At 41.1% G+C, this 19,631-nt stretch overlaps 2 protein-coding genes across 2 annotated transcripts in view; one reads left to right on the top strand and one right to left on the bottom strand.

Moving 5' to 3' along the window:
- Positions 1–19,631, top strand: part of LOC308656881 (F-actin-uncapping protein LRRC16A-like) — a 142,682-nt gene that overhangs the window by 96,113 nt on the left and 26,938 nt on the right. The window lies entirely within an intron of this gene.
- The window catches only part of LOC308656745 (uncharacterized protein), a gene marked incomplete at both ends in the record, with an annotated part of 29,483 nt that continues 11,364 nt past the window's right edge, over positions 1,513–19,631 (bottom strand). The window contains 7 exons of the mRNA XM_081308123.1: positions 1,513–1,634; positions 1,933–2,071; positions 3,068–3,211; positions 4,161–4,387; positions 12,842–13,008; positions 13,852–13,900; positions 14,650–14,856. Coding sequence (XP_081164249.1) covers positions 1,513–1,634; positions 1,933–2,071; positions 3,068–3,211; positions 4,161–4,387; positions 12,842–13,008; positions 13,852–13,900; positions 14,650–14,856 — 1,055 coding nt within the window. The remainder of the gene's footprint in view (positions 1,635–1,932; positions 2,072–3,067; positions 3,212–4,160; positions 4,388–12,841; positions 13,009–13,851; positions 13,901–14,649; positions 14,857–19,631) is intronic.

Here is a 19,631-nt window from a genome sequence, read left to right as displayed (position 1 = left end):
AGGGCCCAGGTGCTCCTTAGCAGATAGACAGTTGTTCAGATGTGGTGAGGGGGTTAGGCCTAGGCTTCCTCGTGTTTAAGGGACCTGTGGTGGCTTTGCTTCTTTTGTGGCTCCTGGAAGGCAAGAGTCTCAATTCTGGAGCACACAGAAGGACCCTTAAGGATTTCACCTGCAAGTAAACAAAAGAATCCTGTTCAGATGGAACTCTTAGACCCCACTTATGATGCCCAGACACTGGAATTAGGGCAAAGCATGCAGGAAGGTATAAACATGGTGGGAGGTGGTAAAAAGAATGAGTCAAGGGGATGCACTGGGTCTGGAGGAGATTCCAGGTTCCAGCTTAGAGGATAAGCTTCCCTGTGCACCCAAATCCCTGGTGCCCCAGCCATAGCCCTACTGCATATCATATGGTCAGATCCTACTACTGTCCTTTTATTACCCAGTTCATACTACATGTTATATGGTCTGAAGAAAAATAAAGGCCTTTGTCACATTCTAGGAAAATAAGGATGGAGCATGAAACATACACATGTAGAAACAGCCTGTACTTAAGGGGACATATTGAGGCAAGTTCCCCTGTTAAGTGTGTGTCTCATTTTTCTTAAGGAGAAGTCAAATTGGCAGGGACCTCAGAGATTATCTAAGTCTAGGTCCACCTTTAACAGATGAAGGGTAGTAGCTCACAGAGGCAAAGGGGCCAGCCAAAGGCATACAACCAGTTACCATTAAGCCTGGAGTTAGAGACCAGAAATCATGAACAAGGAGAGGGTGGGCTGCACACTGGAGGGAGCCAGCAGGAACTGGAGGCTGTGGGTTAACTTGGCAGCGATAGGAGGAGGCTGTACAGAGCAAATCCTCTAAGTGTTGTGATAAGAGACTCAGGAAAGAAAGCAATCCTCAGAGAAGATCCAAAGGGAATTAGAAAGCAAGAGCTAGTTGATATACATCCCATGCTTGATCACACTATGTGTGTCAAGGCTCTCAGGGTACAACTTAGGAACATTCCTAGAAGGCTCAACTGCTCTGATGTTTACCATGTAAGTTTAAAGGTTTAATGTCTCATATTTAAAACAATCAGTTACACATCAAGTTTCTCTTAATAGGATTTCTAGGGAATTATCAGCACAGCATTTAAATAAATGTAGAGAATATCTGATATATATATATATATATATGCCTTATTTGCTTTTTCATAAAGTAGTTCAAGAAGTCCAGAATGCACATATGGCCTCAAGATCTCTTGGTAGACAACTGATTCACAGGGAGACTTTGAAAGTTTCTTCCCTCAAGGACCAACTGAACTGCATTTCTCTGACTCCTTGCTTGACTGACATCAAGGAGAGAAAATTGGGCTAAAGGGGAGAGATGGTGACGAGAGGAGAATAATAACAGGGTAGAAAGCTGAGCGGGCAGGAGGGTGAAGGTATGGAGTCTTAAGAGGAGGCTATCCAGGAGCTAAGACCTGTGCGGTGGACCAGATATCTCCTAGAAGGTAAAGGAGGTCAGGGTCACTTACAGATCTGATGTCAGATGGTGATGTATTTGAAGCAGGCTCTGTGACTGTGTAAGACGCAATCGTCGCTTTAGCTCCAAGTTAGTCCTTGCCTTCTTCAAAACATCACGTGTCCTGGACACTGAAAGAAGAAAAGAGCCCCACAAAGAAGGAATTTCCAGCTAGGCTCTACTTGCTGGGCATGCATTTTCTAGAGCATTTTCTTCTCACCCCTCAATCATGGCCTATTGCTGACCCCTTTGTCCCTGCTCCCTCTGCAACCACAATTGCTCATGTCACAGGAGGGTTGGGCCCAGTGCATCAGACTCTCCCCTCCCAACATTCCAGTGCCTCTGTGGTCACTGTTTATCTGCAGCACAAGTGGGACATCTGCAAGACCAGCCCTTTCCTCTGCTGCTCCACAGCTCAGGGGCACCTACGCTCGCTGACAATGAACTGCTCCATGTTCTCCTTCTGCTGGTTGGCAGTCTTCAGACGCTCAGCTGTGCTCTCAAGGAGCTTCTCCTGTTTGGATACTTGGGCTCGCAGATCCAGGAGCTCCCTCTCCATTGACTCATCCTGGGGAAGAAGGACAAGCTCTCAGACAACAGTTTGGACACCAAACATATCCAGTTCTTTGTGGTTCCTGCCAATCAGAAGTAGAACTCTATAATCTTCTCAGCACTTGCAGACTGAGTTTCCTTCATTATAGCTTCTCAATCCCTCAGTTCAGAACAGTTGGAAAAAAGACCACAGGTAGGAATGTTGAGAACCTGAAAGCCCCCAATCAAGGATCAAGGAGACCCTGACTCCAGACCCACAGCAACTCCCAACTGTGAACAAGACCTCCAAATCAGTCCTTGCAGAAGTTTTGTCTCACCCTTCTTCTCCCATCCATGCAGGACTTGGAATTTCAGAGATACTATGTCTGGGACACAGGGCTACCTGATGACAGTGTTCACATTTCAAAATGTCTGTACGAATCTGAAGATGGTAAAGTGCTTCCTTGTAATTAGCATAGTTTTTCCCCAGACATACCAGTTACATTAATATGGAAATAAAAACTAGGGAGCAGATCCAGATAGTAGCCCACCCAAGGCAGGACAATTCTTTAGGGGCTCTACCTTTTCCCCAGACTGGAACAGAGATAAAAGGTGTGTTGGGATTCTAGGAGCATGACTGAAAGAAGCTGCAGGATCACAGTGACTTCCTTTGATCTTTTGACCAAGAAGCCCTGAGGAATGGAGAAGCTTCAAAAGCCCCTGAATTTCAGCTCAAAGTTCAGATTTATTGGAAGCAGATATTTATGGATTACCAGGGCATCTATGTCTGTGCTTCTCCATTTCCTTTTCTTCTCTTTGAATTATTATCTTGGTGTTTGGGGTGTGAGGACAAAGTAAGGTAATCAGAGCTTCAATGAAAACATCCACCAGGGGTCTCCCTCCAGGATGCTATATTAAGATCCAGCACAACCTATGTAGCTCCTGACCCTCAGAAAGCCCTGGAACTCAGAATACAGAATCTCATGGGGCAGAAGAACAAAGCTTATACCAGAAGACAACACTGGCCTCTTACCAGTTTGCCAGGCAGCCCAGGACCGTGGAAGCTTGGTAAAGCTGCTCTCCAGAACTTGGTCAGGAGCAAGGCTGACTCATCTAGGATGTGCTGCAGGGCATGAGCACTGCTTCTTAGCTCATGGAAACATTTGCTGCTTGGTGCCTGTGGAAAGGTGGGAGGGAGCCATGGACATCACTGAAGTTGAGACATCTCAGGGCTCATGACATTGTAGCCCTGCACAAGACTCAAGCTTCCTTTGTTGATGAGGCACAAAGCATGGGCTGCTTGAACCTGGAAAACCCTAGCTCATCCCTTTGAGGTCCCAGGACTTAAGTGTGGCTCCTTTTACCTGGAATGACTCCTCACCTGGACACCCTATATAAGGCTGTCAAAGCTCATTCCCATGTCATGTCCTCTACAGACCTTTTACCTTCCTCGCATGCAATAAAAGACCCCTCTGCACCAGTGAACTTGAGGCACAAGAGGTGACTTCTCACACTGGGCCTGTGGCCCCTTAGTTGGTTTATAAATAGGGGTCTGTGTATTGCCCTGAAGTGGGGGTTACCTGGATGCAAGGCTCTGTCTATACATCCATGGGTCTCTGGTGGCTCAGACAGCACAGCCATTGGCCCTTGTTGTCTCTGAACAGAGATGCACTCTGAGAAGCATTTGCAGATTGCCTCCCTCCCATTGCCAGGTTCTTACTCTTTCCACATATAAGGATGCAAATCCCTCACTACCTGTCCATCTGACTGATTTTAATCCACATGGGCCAGCATGACTGTAACAGATAATGAACCATGAGACAGTGCTGATTTCAACATCATACGGGCATAAACTCTTAACAAATACTTTACTGACGATGGTGGCAACACTGCACAGACACCTCTGTGGCTCTGAGGGAGAATATCTAGTTGGCTTCCTGTACCACAGAGTAGAACATAGAATGAATCAGGAGATAGGGAAGCAAGGGCTTGGATAGAATAATTGGAAGATGCTTTCTCTGTCATTGGGAGATGCAGGCCACAAAAGTAAATAGAGGAGAAGAAACTAGAATTAAGGACAAAGGGCACAAAGAAAGGGTGAACCCAGGAGCTACAGGTGTGAGTACCTCTGAGCTCTGAGCTTCAAGGCCCAGGAAGTTGCATGTGGGCCTCAGGAGAGACTGGATCTTTTCAACCAGCTGTTTCCCCTCCCCAATCTGCTCTCTGAGAGCAGTATAGTCATCGATGTGGCCTATGATGTGGCAGCCATGCTTGTTGGCGAAGGAGCCATCCACAGAATCACCCTCTAGCTTCAGAGAGTTCTTCATTCCTGAAGGATCATTTGAATCCAGCTCTGAAAAAGAAAACCACAATAATAAGGATCTGCTGTTATTCATGATAATATCCTCAGTTCCCACCAGTGCAGAGACAGTGAAAGAGCCCAGGTTCAAGAAAGACAGCCTTCAGAAATGCAGGGTGGCTCAAGCCCATAGACACCTTTTGGTTTCTTTATTTTTATAATCTTTCTTACATCATTACATAATGATAAACTTTCCAGAAGACAAATTTTGTTTTCATTGACAAGTGGGCTATTCAGGACAATATTATAAACATGAAAGTTTTCTGGATAGAAAGGCACAGACAAGTGAATAAGAATGTGTACAGGGCAATGACCAAAAGAGAGCAATAGGACAACTGTGGCAAGAAGAAGAATGAGAAGAAAGGCAGCCACAGAGGAGTCAAGGAACATGGACGATGCTTTCTCTGTCAGGAAAAAGGATGTCGCACACAGAAAATTTTCTAAATTCCCATGACACACAGAGGATCAACAGCTATTTGCATTAATAATTTTCCTTCATTGTGTCCAAGCCCGTTAGTTGTCATATTTATACCATTTGTCCCGGTGACAATGACAGTATCTGAGCCAGGAGAAGAGAAAGAAGAGCTGTGGAGGACCAGAGTTAGAAAATCTATGCCAACACCCCAAATACAGAGGAAATACCTGAATCTAGGGAGTAAAAACAACCAGTGTCAAGGACATCACAAACAACCTGCATCCCATATCATGCACAGTCTAGCCTTCACCACACAAGATCTAAGGTGCCAGGACTTCCTTCTCATATCATTAGCGTATATATGTCACATAGAAAAGCAAAAGTCAACAGATTGATATGTTTCTATTATTTAGGAAAAAAATGTTTGATGGATGGATATTCCACATGAATGTAACTTCCAGTAAAAACCTGTTAGGTACAGTTTCATAAACCACCTTTATGTATAATTTTCTATGTGCTTTCTAGTACAATGCCTTGTAGTGAAACTTCAATATGCACAAAATCACATACATCTATAAAATACATATACATATGCATATATGTGAAATATGTATATGTTAAAATATTTATCAAGGGCTAGGGTGCAGTTCAGTGGTAGAATGAAGAAAAAGAAACCACTCTATAGAGTATGGCAGGTCTGGCACACATAGAAGAACTTGGGTTCAAATTCCCTGTATTACAAAAGTTCATCAAAATGTAAACTATCAATAAAAGGAGTTCCTGCTAAGAGGAGAGTGGGTCAGAGCCAGGTTCCAGTTCAGGCCTCTGGGGCTGGGAACAAGAGGAAGAGCAGGGACTGAGCCATGCTGCTGCATCTCAGCTGGTACATGGGCAAACAGTGACAGGGAAGCCCTGTCAGGAGGAAGTGAAGAGGAGACTCAACACCACACCCACCATGGCAGCTCCAAAAGAGCAAGGCAGCAACCTAATGTATGCTGAGCACTTCCTGCCAGCTGGGTACTGTGCTTAGCAGTTTACAGATATCTCTTACTTACAGGCCACAATAAAAAGTCCATGAAATAGTCCACTTTCATCTGACACTTGAGGTCATTATCTGAAAAATGTGTATTCAGCGCAACAGAGAAAATAAGGATCAACATGACCCAAGAATATCTGGCATGAGAATGTCAAGGCTCAGACTTAGAGAAACCTGAGCAGAAGTGATTGAGGATATGGCCATGGAGGTGATTGGAGAGCGTGAATCAATTGGTGTCCCCAAAAGACAAAAAAGAAGACACAGAGCGGAATGTTGTATCAAGAGGCTGGGGAGTGGGACCTCTGTTAACACTCAAATTAAAACTAGGGAGGCAAGATAGAGGCTGGATATTGAAGAGAGCCAGAGAAATCTGGTGAACATGCTTATCTGAAGAGGCAGGCAAGAGACTGGGGCACAAGTGGATGTCTACCACGTGGAATAAATGTGCCTGCCACCCAGCACTTTTCCACAGCCCTGGTTTCCTTAGGGACAGGAGCATTGTGCCACATACTGAGGTCCCCCTAGGTGAAGAAAAGGAAGCCCTTCTAGAGAGTGTGGAAGGTCTGTGATACTGAGACGGAGCCTAGTGAGGTGGAAGGAAGAGCAACTAAAAAGCCAAGCACCTGATTAGGTCTCTAAGCCGTGTAAACCCAGCTTGTCTATTAATGTCTCAGTGCCCCTCTTTGCCAGTTGGATCATGTAAAATATAAAAATGTAGTAAAACCTGTCCTACTATAAATGACATTGGAAAACACAGGCTCCAGGCCAGTATGTGTCTCCCACTTATAGCCAAACTTCCATAGAAATTTGTTTTTGCCTTTTTAGGTTTCATAATGATTTTCTTACCTATATTTCTTTTTTAAGATTAGAACTGTGTAGTTATACATAGTAGTGGGTTCATTCGGACAAAATCATACACACATGCAATTTGACTTCAGTTCATGATTGCCCCCTTCCCTCTCTCTTTTTTCTCCCATTCCCCCTAACATTTCCCAAATCTTTTTCATCTACTCTACTAAACTTCTTTTTGCTCATCTATTAATTTATATTTGATTGCTTCTTTCTACCTATGCATAAAGGTGGCGTCCCCTGCGGTATATTTATATGCCCACGTAACAACTTTTTAAGAATTCATTCTGGGGCTGGGGTTGTGGCTTAGTCGAGAACACTTGCCTCAAATGCCTGAGTCCCTTTGATCAATCCTAAGCACCAGGTTAAAAATATATATAAATATATTGTGTTCATCTATAACAACAACAAAAAACAATCAATGCATTGCCTCCCCTTACCCATCTCTGCACTCTGCCTCTCAATCTTCTCCATTACTGCTCTTTATCTGTATGATATCCTATCCTGCCCTCCCCATTTCCTTTGTTTTACTCTAGTTTCTGCATGAGAGTAAACATTCAAGTTTTGAGTTTTTGTGTTTGGCTTATTTCACGTAGCATGATATTCTCATTGCTATCCATTTACCTGTAAATGTCATTATTTCATTTTCTTTTATGCCTTTGAAGAACCCCAGTGTGTGTGTGTGTGTGTGTGTGTGTTCACACACATATCATATATATGTGTCAGAATTATAAAATTTATTTATCTATTAAGGTGATTCCATAATTTAGCTATTGTGAAATGTGCTGCTATAAACATTGAGGTAGCTGTCACTGTAGTATGATGATTTTAGAAGTTTTGGCAAAATACCAAGGAGTGGGAAGATCCCCATAGGATGTTTACATCTCTAGTTTTTTGATGAATCTCTATAGTGGTTTCTGGACTTGTACTAGTCTGCAGTCCCCTTAACACTATACAAGTGTACATTTTCCCCACAACGTTGCCTGCATTTTTTTTATGTATATTCTTGAACATTGCAATTCTGGAGTGAGATAAAATTTTAGTATTGCTTTCATTTGCTTTCCCTAATTGCTAGTGATGTTGAACCTTTCTCATCTATTTGGCTATTTGTAATTTTTTTGTTAAGAAGTTTCTATTTCATTTTTTCTATTGCCCATTTATTGATTGGGTTATTTGGGATATTTTTGTATGAAGTGCTTTGAGTTATTTATATATTTGGGGTATTAATCCCTAATCAGATGAGTAGCTGACCAAGATATTTTTCCCATTCTGTAGGCTCTCTCTTCACACTCTTCTTTTTTTCCTTTGCTGGGAAGAAGTTTTGTAGTTTGATGGCGTCCCACTTATTTATTCATAGTTTCAGTTCATGTACTTTTGAGGAAGCTGGTGCCAGCAATAATATGTAGAATGTTGGCCCTACGTTCTTTTCTAACAGTTGTAAGTTTTCTGGTCTAATCCTAAGTGTTTGATCCATTTTCATTTGAGTTTTGTGCAGGGTGAGAAATAGGGTTTTAGTGTTATTTTTCTACATAGTTATCCAGTTGTCCCAGAACCATTTATTAATAAAAAGGCTCATTTCTCCAATGTATATTTTTGCACCTTTGTTAAGTACCACAGGGCTCTAAGTATGTGGATTTGTCTCTGTCTTCTATTCTGACCTATTGGTCTTTGGGTCTATTTTTGTGACAATATCATGCTTTTTGTTACTAGAGCTCTGCAGCATTACTTATTGTCGGGTGTTTTGTATTTAACAGTGGTACCAATAATAAAAAACAAACTGAAATAGAAAATTAGTTCAAGAATTAGATAGTAGGAGACAACTATGTAGGCTAATATATTAACATCCCAACTTGAAGTGGTGGGAATTACAATATATATATATATATATATATATATATATATATATATAGGAATACAGTATTTTTCTTTTGGCAGAGCTATTTTTGTTTAATACTTTTACTTTATTTATTTTTACGTGGTGCTGAGGATCCAATCAGTGCCTTACACATGCTAGGCAAGTGCTCCGCCACTGAGCTACAACCCCAAATCTAGGAATACAGTATTTTTATTGAAAATTCTTTTTTAAAATATTATTTTTACATAATAGCATATTTTGGCATATTATACATACATAGAATAATTATAACTTGTTGAAAATAGGATCCCCCATTATTGTGGTTGTACATGACGAAGAACTTCATTGTTTGTATATTCATACATGAAGATAGGAAAGATGTGTCTTATTCATTCTCCTGTCTTTCCTATTACATGTTCCCCCCTTCTCTTCATTCCCCTTTGTTTAGTCCAATGAACCTCTAATCTTTCACTCCCTTGTTGTGAGTTAGCATCCACATTCTGCCTTTGGGTTTTCGGACTGCCTTATTTCACAAAGCATGATAGTCTCCAGTTCCATCCATTTACTGGTGAATGATATAATTTTATTTTTCATTATGGCTGAGTAGTATTCCATTTTGTATGTATACCAAATTCTTTATCTATTCATCTGATGTAGGACACCTAAGTTGGTTCTGTAGCTTGACTATTGTGAATTGAGCTGCTAATTAAATATTGAAGTGGCTATGTCACTGCGGTATGCTGATTTTAAGTTGTTTGGGTATAAAGTGAGGAGTGGGATAATGGGGTCAAATAGCGGTTCCATTCCACGTTTTGTAAAAAAGCTCCACACTGCTTTCCAGAATGATTGTACCAATTTGCAATCCCACCAGCAATGTATTAAGTGAATCTCTTTCCCCACATCCTTGCCATCATTTACTGTTTCTTTTATTTTTAATATTTACCATTCTGAGTGGGGTGAGTGAATTCTCAGTGTACTTTTGATTTACATTTCTCTAATTGCTAAGATTTTAAATACTGCAACCTCTGGATCAACCAAGTTTAGGCAGCTTTTCTGATCTGATTTCTGATCTCAGGTTTTTCTGTACTAAATCTGTGTTTCTCTGTGTTCTCCCCTCCATTTGTGGGGAATCTTTGCTGCTTTCGGTACCCATGTGGCAGGTGCGTAGGCGTCTATATATTCTTATTCTTTGTTTTTGTACTCAAATTTCTGATTCCCTAGTCCAATTGAATGTACACTATTATATTTTGTGAAATTCCTTTTTCATCAACCTCAGTAAGTGGATATATTCCTGCTGCTGTGCTCATGAGACAAGGTAATGCAGCTTTCCACTATCTCACCATCTTCTGGTCTTGCAATACAGCTTTTTATCCAGGATGATTGCTCATCAGTTTTAACACTATTCAGGTTGTTGCCATCCCATTTGTGGATGTTTGATTTTATTTCTTGAACTTTAGGAGTGTACTTAAGGAATTCAGTTCCTGAGCCTCGATGTTAGAGTGTTGGGCCTACATGTTCTTCTGGTAGATGCAGGGTTTCTGGTCTACTTCAAAGGTCTTTGATATGCTTTCAGTTCAGTTTTAAGAGAGAGGGACTAAATTTCATTTGACCACATATGGATTTCCAGTTTTTCCAGCACCATTTGTTGAAGAGGCTATCCTCAGCACACTATTGTGATATAGTCACATCAATGTTTTTAGCAGCACAATTCACAATAGCTAATCTATGGATTCAACCTAGGTTTGGATATATATATATATACACACACATGTATTGCTCAGCCATAAAGAAGAATAACTCTATGATATTTGCCAATATATGGATGAATCTGGAGACTACCATGCTAAGTGAATTAAGTCAATCTCCCCAAATACAAATATGAAATGTTTTCTCTGACATTCGGAAGCTAATCTACACTAAGGAGGGAAGAGGGGAAGAATACAAGTTCCAGGTATTAGACAAAGGGAAATGAAGGAAAAAGAGTACGGTAAGGAAAGGAAATGAATGGTAAGAAAAGGAATGAACCTGACATAATTTTGCTGTGTACATATACGAACACAATGCAGAGAATGTCACCTTTATGTACATCAAATGCCTGGGGTCCTAATTAGATTAAGATATATTCCATGCTTCTATATTATATCAAAATGCGCTCTACTCTCATGAATAACTAAAAAGTAACAAAAAACATAATAAAAAATGACACTTTAATTTGCATGTTTAAGTTAACAATCCAGGGGGCTTGGTTTGTGGCTTATTGGTAGAGCACTCGCCTCGCATGTACAAGACGCTGGGTTCGATCTTCAGCACCACATAAAAATAAATAAGTGAAATAGAGGCATTATGTCCAACTACAACTAAAAAAAATATTAAAAAAAGATAACAACCCAGGTTTGAGTTAGACTTGTTCCCTATGAAAACCCCCAGAGAGAGATCCATGTGCTAGTAACTTAGGAAAGACTCATTCCCAGCAGAAAGAGGTAATGAAGTCAAGGAAATCAGGTACAGAAGGCAAAAAAGTCTAGAAAGTATAGAATTTAAGGGAAGGTAGCATGTGTCTGAAAGATGCTCTTCATAAGGTTGGGACCCTAATCTGACTGGGCTTCCCTGTGTCAGTTATCAAGAATATTAGGAGACCAGGTGTGAGAACAGAGCAGAGTTCAGAAAGTAAACAAGAAGTGTAGATGGAAGGGCAGGTCAGGGCTACAAGGCCATGGGAAATACAGATAAGACCCAACAGAGGCTCCATCTGCTGTTGGAGACAAGCACAGGTGAACAGAAATCACTGCAGAAGGATGAGCTACAGTCTTATAGAGTTAAAAGGAGTCAAGTGCATCCCAGAGCCAACATACCTGAAGCCTGAAGGCCAGGGAATCTGCATGCTAGTTTCCTCTTGCTCATCAGAATTTTTCTTGTAATTATTTTCTGTTTGCAGACACCTGTGCCATCATTGAGGACATGCTCTGTAAGTATGTGCAAGTAAGACAGGATTTGTAAAATCCAATAGCACCCAGATATATTTGCCAAACACTAGAAAATCAGAGTGGAGGTAGGTTGTGCTTTGGGGAAGAAAGAGATAATAAAAATCAAGCAAAATCAAAGGAGAAACAAACACATTATTAAAGAAAGGAAAACTCATCCTAAGGAATTAAAAAGTATGCATAATAATGATATACTTCATGTATACCCATTATATATGATAAAGCACATGTATAAACAATGTGTAATACACACAAGAGGGATCTCTATATTTATCTGATGGACAACTGCTCCTTTGGGCTCTTGATTGCACCTGTGCATGGGAAACTTGCATCTATGATATGTATGGGCTCACATGTCCACTCAAAGGCCCTTGGGCCTTCTCAGAGGAAGTTGAAAGGAAAAGAGGGTTCAGTAACAATCCCAATTCTTCCTTTGCTAACCACTCCTGGAAAACCCATTTTTTATGTCCCTGCAAATTGACCCAACCTAGCGACCCAGGCACAGTGACAGAAATCATGTGTCCAATGGACATGTCATCTTTTGTACATGTGCCTAGGTATTCTTGGATGGGTGGTGCCCATACAAAAGTTCCTAAAATAAAGTAATCCAATTGACAAAGAGGGCTTTGAAGTAACAATGTGTTCATGTTTATTATCCAAATATGATTAATCTTAGTTACATTTTCTGGAGAGAACATTCTACAGAGACACCAGGGCATGGGACAAAAAAAGGAATTTATTGATCTTGATCCACAGGCAGAAAAGATCATGAATAGAAATGGTGAACATCATATTTTTCTTTGCGGGGAGACACCAGAGATTTAACTCAGGGGACTTGACCACTGAGCCACATCCCCAGCCCTATTTTGTGTTTAATTTACAAATTGGGTTTCACTGAATTTCTTAGCACCCCACTGTTGCTGATGCTGGCTTTGAATTCATTCTCCTGTCTCAGCCTCCTAAGCCACTGGGATTTTTGGCCTAAGCCCCATGCCAAGCACAGCGGACATACTTTAAAGACAGAATCAGTCAGAGTCTCTGAAGTGCTCATGATGTGCTCCCTCTTAATTGCAACCTACATGCAAATATATGGCTGACACAGAAAAGGCAACAATGAAATAAACCTGACCAGGCCATAGGAAAACAGCAAAGGTTAAGATCCACCTGACCTCTGTACCTACTCTGAAACAAAATGGGTCTCCTGCCTCTACATGCATATATCTCAGCCTACACAGTAGAGTTGAATGCAGAGAATTTTTGCTTTCTCAGGAAGACAAGTTAGATTCATCTAAATTATGATAGGAGTACTCACTGGCTTCATCCACAGCAGAACTGACTTTAGGCTCAGCTGATGAGAAGACAGAGCTTCTGACAAGTTCTTGTGTGTTAGATGAATTAGGATGATCCGAGGGTAGAAAATAAGTTTTCCCCAGCAGGAGGTCATCCTCTTTCTCCTCCTGCAGTTCACCACTGGGAATGCTGAGACAAGGAAGAATAACAGAAAAAAATCAAGGTGGTTTAGAACCTACAGCCTCCCAGTTGGTCCTGATTTAAAGATGAAGGGTGGAGTCCCCAAACAGATCCCTCATTTCAAAAGTGATCCATAAAATTATTTTCATCTGACGAACATAGTTCAGGTGCCATGGTATGAGAGAGAGAGGGAGAGCACCAGTGTCCAGTGTACTGGCCAGATTACAAGCTGAAGAGAAAGGAGGCTCAACTTCATCTATAAAGTACAACTACAGAAGGATCATACAATGAGAAGCAAAGCTGTAGTTGAACCTAGGGCAGGACTGATATTGACACTTACATATAGATGGCCAGCAAATACAGCCTGGTACATGAGAGAGTGCCCAAAGAATGTGTGCCTTCTAGAACTTTTTCTATCCATTTTTTTTGACATAATACTTTTTTTTTTGGGGGGGTGAAAGGGGTAGAAAGGGAGCATATTTCTGCTTTTCTTGCTATGACATACCTGTCTGCGATTATCAGGCCATAGTACAGAAAGATACTATGCCTCTAATTCTGATTATTCAACTTAAAAATAAACAAGTGATTTTTGTTAAAAGGAAGAAATGCCCAAGACTGACTGTGCAGTTCTTCTCAGTCACAATCACTGTACCAGCACCAGGAAGATAAAAGATAACCTGGCTAAAGGGCTCCATCACACTGGGCTTAGTCAACATCACCACTGCCAACAGTAGTCTTTTTTACATTTGGTCATCAAATGTGTCTACTTTTGACCTCATGGTCTATTCTTTCAGGTTATCCTTAACCCCTTATTTTGCCCTTTCTTACAATCTCCAGATTATTTGTTGTTACCTGGAATTCAGTGAATTTTGGTCTTTTTCATCATCATTTTCATGGTTTTCTGCAAACAATTCAAAAACATCCAGGAGTCATTACATAGTGCTGTTTCACCCATCTCAACACAGAGCCCATGTGGGTTCTTCAGTCACCTTGGCTAGACAGGAATAAGATCTGCAGGAAATCTTGAGAGTTATTGCAATTTAGATCAGGAATGAGCAGAAGAAGGAGTCATGGAAAATGGAGTGGGCTAAGGGGTGAAGACAAAATGACTCCAGACCTGTTTGGGTCTGCCACCTACAGCCCAGATGAAGTTCAGTTGTCATAATCTTTCCCATCAGTTTTCACAATTTTCCTCTGTGTGTACAAGATAAGAATCCAGGGTTGACTTAGTCCTGTTTGCCAAGGAGGGTCCAAGAAGGAGCCATGTGCCAGAAGAAAGAGGCAGCGGAGTCAAGGAAGGTGGTTAGATCAAAAGTGTGTGATTCCAGGGAAGGTGGCATGTGTCTGAAAGATGCTCTTCATGGGATTAGGACCCCCAATTAAGCTGGGCTTTCCCATGGCAATTACAGGGAATATCAGGACAGCAGATGTAGGAACAGAGCAGACTTCAGAATGCAAACAGGAAGTGGAGATGGAAGGGCCTCTCAGGGTGGGAGACCATAAAATAGAGACATAAGACCAGACAGTCTCCATCTGTTTTGGAAAGAACCAATGGTGAAGAGAAAACACAGCAGAAGGAGCTACATCCTCATAGAGAAAGCTAAAATGGGAAAGTGCATCCCAGAGCCACAGGAGCTGTCACCACTCTACCCGAAGCTTGAAGTCCAGGGAATCTGCATGCCATTCTCCACTTGCAGAAGAGTTGTTTTCTTTTCATGATCTTCTCTTTCAGGACACTCATGGTATCAGTGAGGACATGCAGCTCACATCCAGGTGTTTTGACAGCCAAGCCCCCAAGGGCATCACCCTCAAGTGTGGGAAGGTTCTGCAGTTCAATGCAAGTATCCAAATTCAGTTCTGAAAATAAAACAGGAACTATTATCCTGTGACACAACTATTGAACCAAAAGAGTCACCTAATCAAGAAAGCAGCCTTGCACAAGAAAGTCTAAGTATTGATGTGTAGCTTATAGAGACTGATACTTTCAGGGCTGGGGTTGTAGCTTGGAGTTAGAGCACTTGCCTCAAATGCATGAGGCCCTGGGTTCTATCCTCACTACCACATAAAAATAAAGACATTGGGACTGATGCTTTCATTTTGTTGATGATTCTGGCATATCCAGTATGATAAACTTGACAGGAGGCAAGAGTGCTTCCAATTCTTGAAAATATTCAAGAAATATGGAAGTTATAGACACCTATAGCTCCCCAGTATAAAAGGCAATAATAACACTAGAGATCTAGACAGAGCTTTTAATCAGATAGAGATTATCAAAGTTAAGCAAAATCATAGTAGAAGGAAAAGTATATGAAAGTAGAGAACTGGGGAAGAATCATCCTTGGAATATTTTAAATCTTACTCTGACTGACTTATTTTATATACAGGCATTATTACTAATAGAACTACTGTATATGCCTAACATATAATGGATACATCTGATGAACAGAAAATTATGAACATTTCCATGTGGGATTGTATAATATCAATATTCTGGCCACTAGAAGTCATAAATAATTAGAAACATGAAGAAAAAAAGAGAGACGTTTGAAAAGCAGATGTTCAAAAATTCCCTGTGAGACACCAGAACACTATCATCCAACTGAGCCTGTAGGCTGAGTCTTGACTGGGATTGTGGGATCATCCTAGAGAGTTCAGCATGAAGAAAAGATGGTGAACCTCCCTAAATTATCACATGTGCTTCAAGAACTACACACCAGTGACACACACTGAGCCCATGCCAGGGAGTGCTCCACATGAGGGACAGGTGTTTCTTCTCTTGCATGACCCTCAGAGGTTTGTAATGAGTGCAAGGTTGCCCACATCTGTCAGGTGAGTGTTGGTACCTGACATGAGAACCAGAGGCGCCAGAAGCTGATATTGAGGGAGACAGAGAATCAAGATGAACACAACCCAGATTAAGGGGGCAGGAGGGACTGAAACTCAGTCTTCACATCTGAGCAGAATTGAGTCCTTGTGAGGACACTGGCAACATGGCTGTGGAGACAGATGAATGGAGAGGATGGACTCAGTGTGGAATCATCAGGGAGACCAATTTGTGCACTTTCTGTGTGAAGGTGTCACATTAATTCAAAGAGATGAGGAAAGGAGAAAAGTGAGCTGGATATGTCAGGACACAGACTTGTGGGCCCAGGATTGATACTATTACTGAAAAAATTGCTCTATATCAAATGAAAATATCTTTTGTGAAATTATATTTATCAAATATCCAGAAGTTATCTGAGGATTTGAGATTACAGAGTCAAAGTTTTTATTAAAAATTTTTATTTTTATTGAACTGGTACTATGGAAGTTATTTTAATAAACAATGAAAGAGATGAAAGCACCTAAGATATGCACTTGGTAAAGGCCAGCCCAGGACCTGAGAGTGTATCTAACCCTAGGCCCCAGGCTCCAGCTCACATCACTATATCAGAGAATCGCGGCTTTCAGTCTGACCGAGAGAACATGCTTCTTCACAGTAAAGGAAACAATTAATAACGTGAAGAGAGAGCCTACAGAATGAGAAAAGATTTTTACCACATGCACCTCAGACAAGAGTATTCAATCCTCAGGATGTATTAAGAACTGAAAAAACTAAAAACCCAAAAGAAAAACAAAACATTAAATAACCCAATAAACAAATGGGCAAAGGACTGAACATGCACCTCACAGCCGAAAAAATACTAATGGCCAAAAGATACACGAACAACTCTTTATCACTCTAGCAATTAGAGAAATGCAAATAAAAACTACACAGAGATTCCATCTCACTTGAATTAGAATGGCAATTATAAAGTAACAATAATGTTGTTGGGGAATGGAGTGAGAAAGGTTCTCTCATACATTTTGGGTAGGACTGAAAATTAGAGCAGCCACTATGGAAAGCAGTATGAAGATTCCTTAGAAAACTTGGAATGAAACCACCATTTGACATCATCAACAGATGAATGGATAAAGAAAATGTAATGTATATAGAGAATGGAATATTACTCAACCATTGAGAAAAATAAAACAATGGCATTTGCCAGTAAATGGATGGAACTGGAGATATCATGCTAAGTGAAACAAGCCAATCCCAAACACCAAAGGCTATATGTTCTGACTTGTAGATGCTAACCAGAAACAAGGGAGGTTGGGGAAGGGAATAATAGAAATCTACTGTATTGGACAAAGGAAAATAAAGGGATGGGAGGGGAGAGAGGAACAGGAAAGACAATAGAATTAACTGGACCTAACTAGCCTTAACTAGCCTTGTATTTGAATACATGACTAGGGTAAATTCACATCATAAACCAAAAGAGCAGGATCATCGACAGGATAAGTTATACTCTACTAATGTGTAATTTGCAAAATACATTCTACTGTTGTATGTTACTAAACAAGAACAACAACAACAAAGGCAGGTGTCCAGAAAAGAGTGTCCCTGAAGAAAAATCATCCACTTAAGATGGATTTGAAGAAAAAAAATGAGTTCAAGGCTATTTTCTCAGTATTATTAAACTCCATCACTGTTTGTAGAGAGGACATTCTATTGAGACTCAATGATGTGATTGAAATAAAAAGATTTCTTGATCTCTCTCCCCAGGGAGGAAAGATCATGGAAAGAATATAAGATACCATGGAAAGGGGTGTCGAGTGGTTGTATAACATTCCCTCTCTGCATTTCGGAAGCCTATGATTCCTTGTGGTCTATGTACCACCTACAATCCATACACATGTATAGTCTGTTGCCACCTGGAGGCTGTTAGCAGCTATAAGCAATGCAGCAGAGGAGCTGGCTCCTTATTGTAAATCAATTGTATGAAACTGTGAAGAGAGATCGGGTCCATAATCCTTATATTTTCCACATACTACAGAGGCAAATTGGACATTCCTCCTGATATAATTGTGTTCTATGTCCCTAGGGAAATGAATAGATGTCCTCAGAAATTAAACTGACTGGAGGTTTCCAGCAGCCTCATGTCAATCCAGGTCAGGCTCAGGAAGAACTGGGTACAAGAGGGCCTGCTGCCCACTACTGTGTTCTCCACACACTCTCCTTGAAAATCCCTCATTGTCACCACGATCTGCTTCAGTTTTCTCAAAATTTCTTCAATCTGACTGTTTGGCTCCATCACCCTGAGAACACACCTCATCATACTCTCATTACTGGTGTCTAGATTCTTCCACTCTCCTCCTCACTACCTTCTCTGGTTGTGAAGTCCCCCAAAGATCAACTCTCCCATCAGGTTTACTTTTGTTAAGATACAGCTGCACAGTGTTACCCATGCTGGCCTCACACTCCTGGCCATGAGAGAACCTCCTGCTGGGACCACTGAGCCCAGCCTCACTAGCCTTCTAACTCACTGTCCTGCTCTTACCATGTTCCCTCTCTGCTTGTGAAAACTGTATTCCTACATCCCCCTGAATAATTCCAACTCCCCATCTTGCATTTGAAGTCCTCATTCCTGGCCCCACAAGGTTATCCAACATCACATCCCAACACTCCCATACACCATCCTTCCTTGTCAGGCTGTCTCCTCCCTGACTCTCACTCTGCTTCACTGTCTTCTAGCAATCAGGTCTTTGTCTACAGATGCTGCTCCCTGCCTCTCATGTACTGTGTGTCCCCAAGTCTCAGTTCATCCATCATTAATCATCTGTCACTGAAGACACTCAGTAACATGCATGAGAGATCCTCTTGACCTGAAGGAGAAAGTATCTTAAACCAATATACCTGTTTGTGAAAGCAATGGTGAAACAGAGAAAAAAGGAGATTAGACCTGGAAGGATTGAAAATGGCCACTGACACAAGAATCTCTTCATGGACTCTTGGCAACGTGGACAGTTTCTTCACAAAGGTCTTGTATGCCATGCTTACTACCAGCCACTCTATCATTACATAATTTTGGTGGGACGGAGAACTCCTTTTATATGTCCAACCCCTGACATCCTGGCCCATTCCTTTTCATGAAATCCTATTTAGTCTCATTATATCAAAAACAAATCTCCTCCCCTTCAATCTACTTCTTTCAGTTCCTTGAGGCTGGATCCCTCAATCATTCTGTACAATATTTTTTTTCCACTGTGTCTAAACCTCCAGCCCCTCCTATATATAGTGTCTATTATGAAAAGTGGCCAAATCTGTGAAGTCCCTTGGGAAAGTCTCACCTTCCCACAAGGATATTACATTTAAACTACCTTGAACTCAGACTGAAGGGCTTTGGGGTAATTTAGTATCAAGGTGGCTGTAGCTCAATGTAGACTCGCTCTCTCTACCACTTCTGTGAATGACCACAGAGCCAGGTCTACCCTCTAGGTCATCTCCAATAAATATTTTAAATCGGGTTAGAATTTTGTCATGTTTTCTGTTGCCTGCTTTTAGCAGGGAGGAACCCTGCTGACATTTTTCAAGGCTCACAGTAGAAGATCCTCTACAACTATTGGAGCCATTTATCAAATTCTGAAAGTATTGTTACATGCCATTAGTGGGCAAGATGGGAAAGTCCTCAACAAAATATCAAGTTGTAGCTTAGTTATATTCATGTTGTTTCTGGAGGGCTTTCTGTGTACACAGAGGATAGGTCTGAGTAGAGAGGTCAGCACCACTACTGTAGTTACAGCTGTGTCCTGTTCACAATATACACATTAGG

Source organism: Spermophilus citellus, assembly GCF_964194105.1.
Source record: "Spermophilus citellus genome assembly, chromosome: 9".
In the NCBI taxonomy this organism is placed as follows: domain Eukaryota; kingdom Metazoa; phylum Chordata; class Mammalia; order Rodentia; family Sciuridae; genus Spermophilus; species Spermophilus citellus.
The sequence above is the reverse complement of the archived record's forward strand: the minus strand, read 5'-3'. Positions and strand labels throughout refer to the sequence as shown.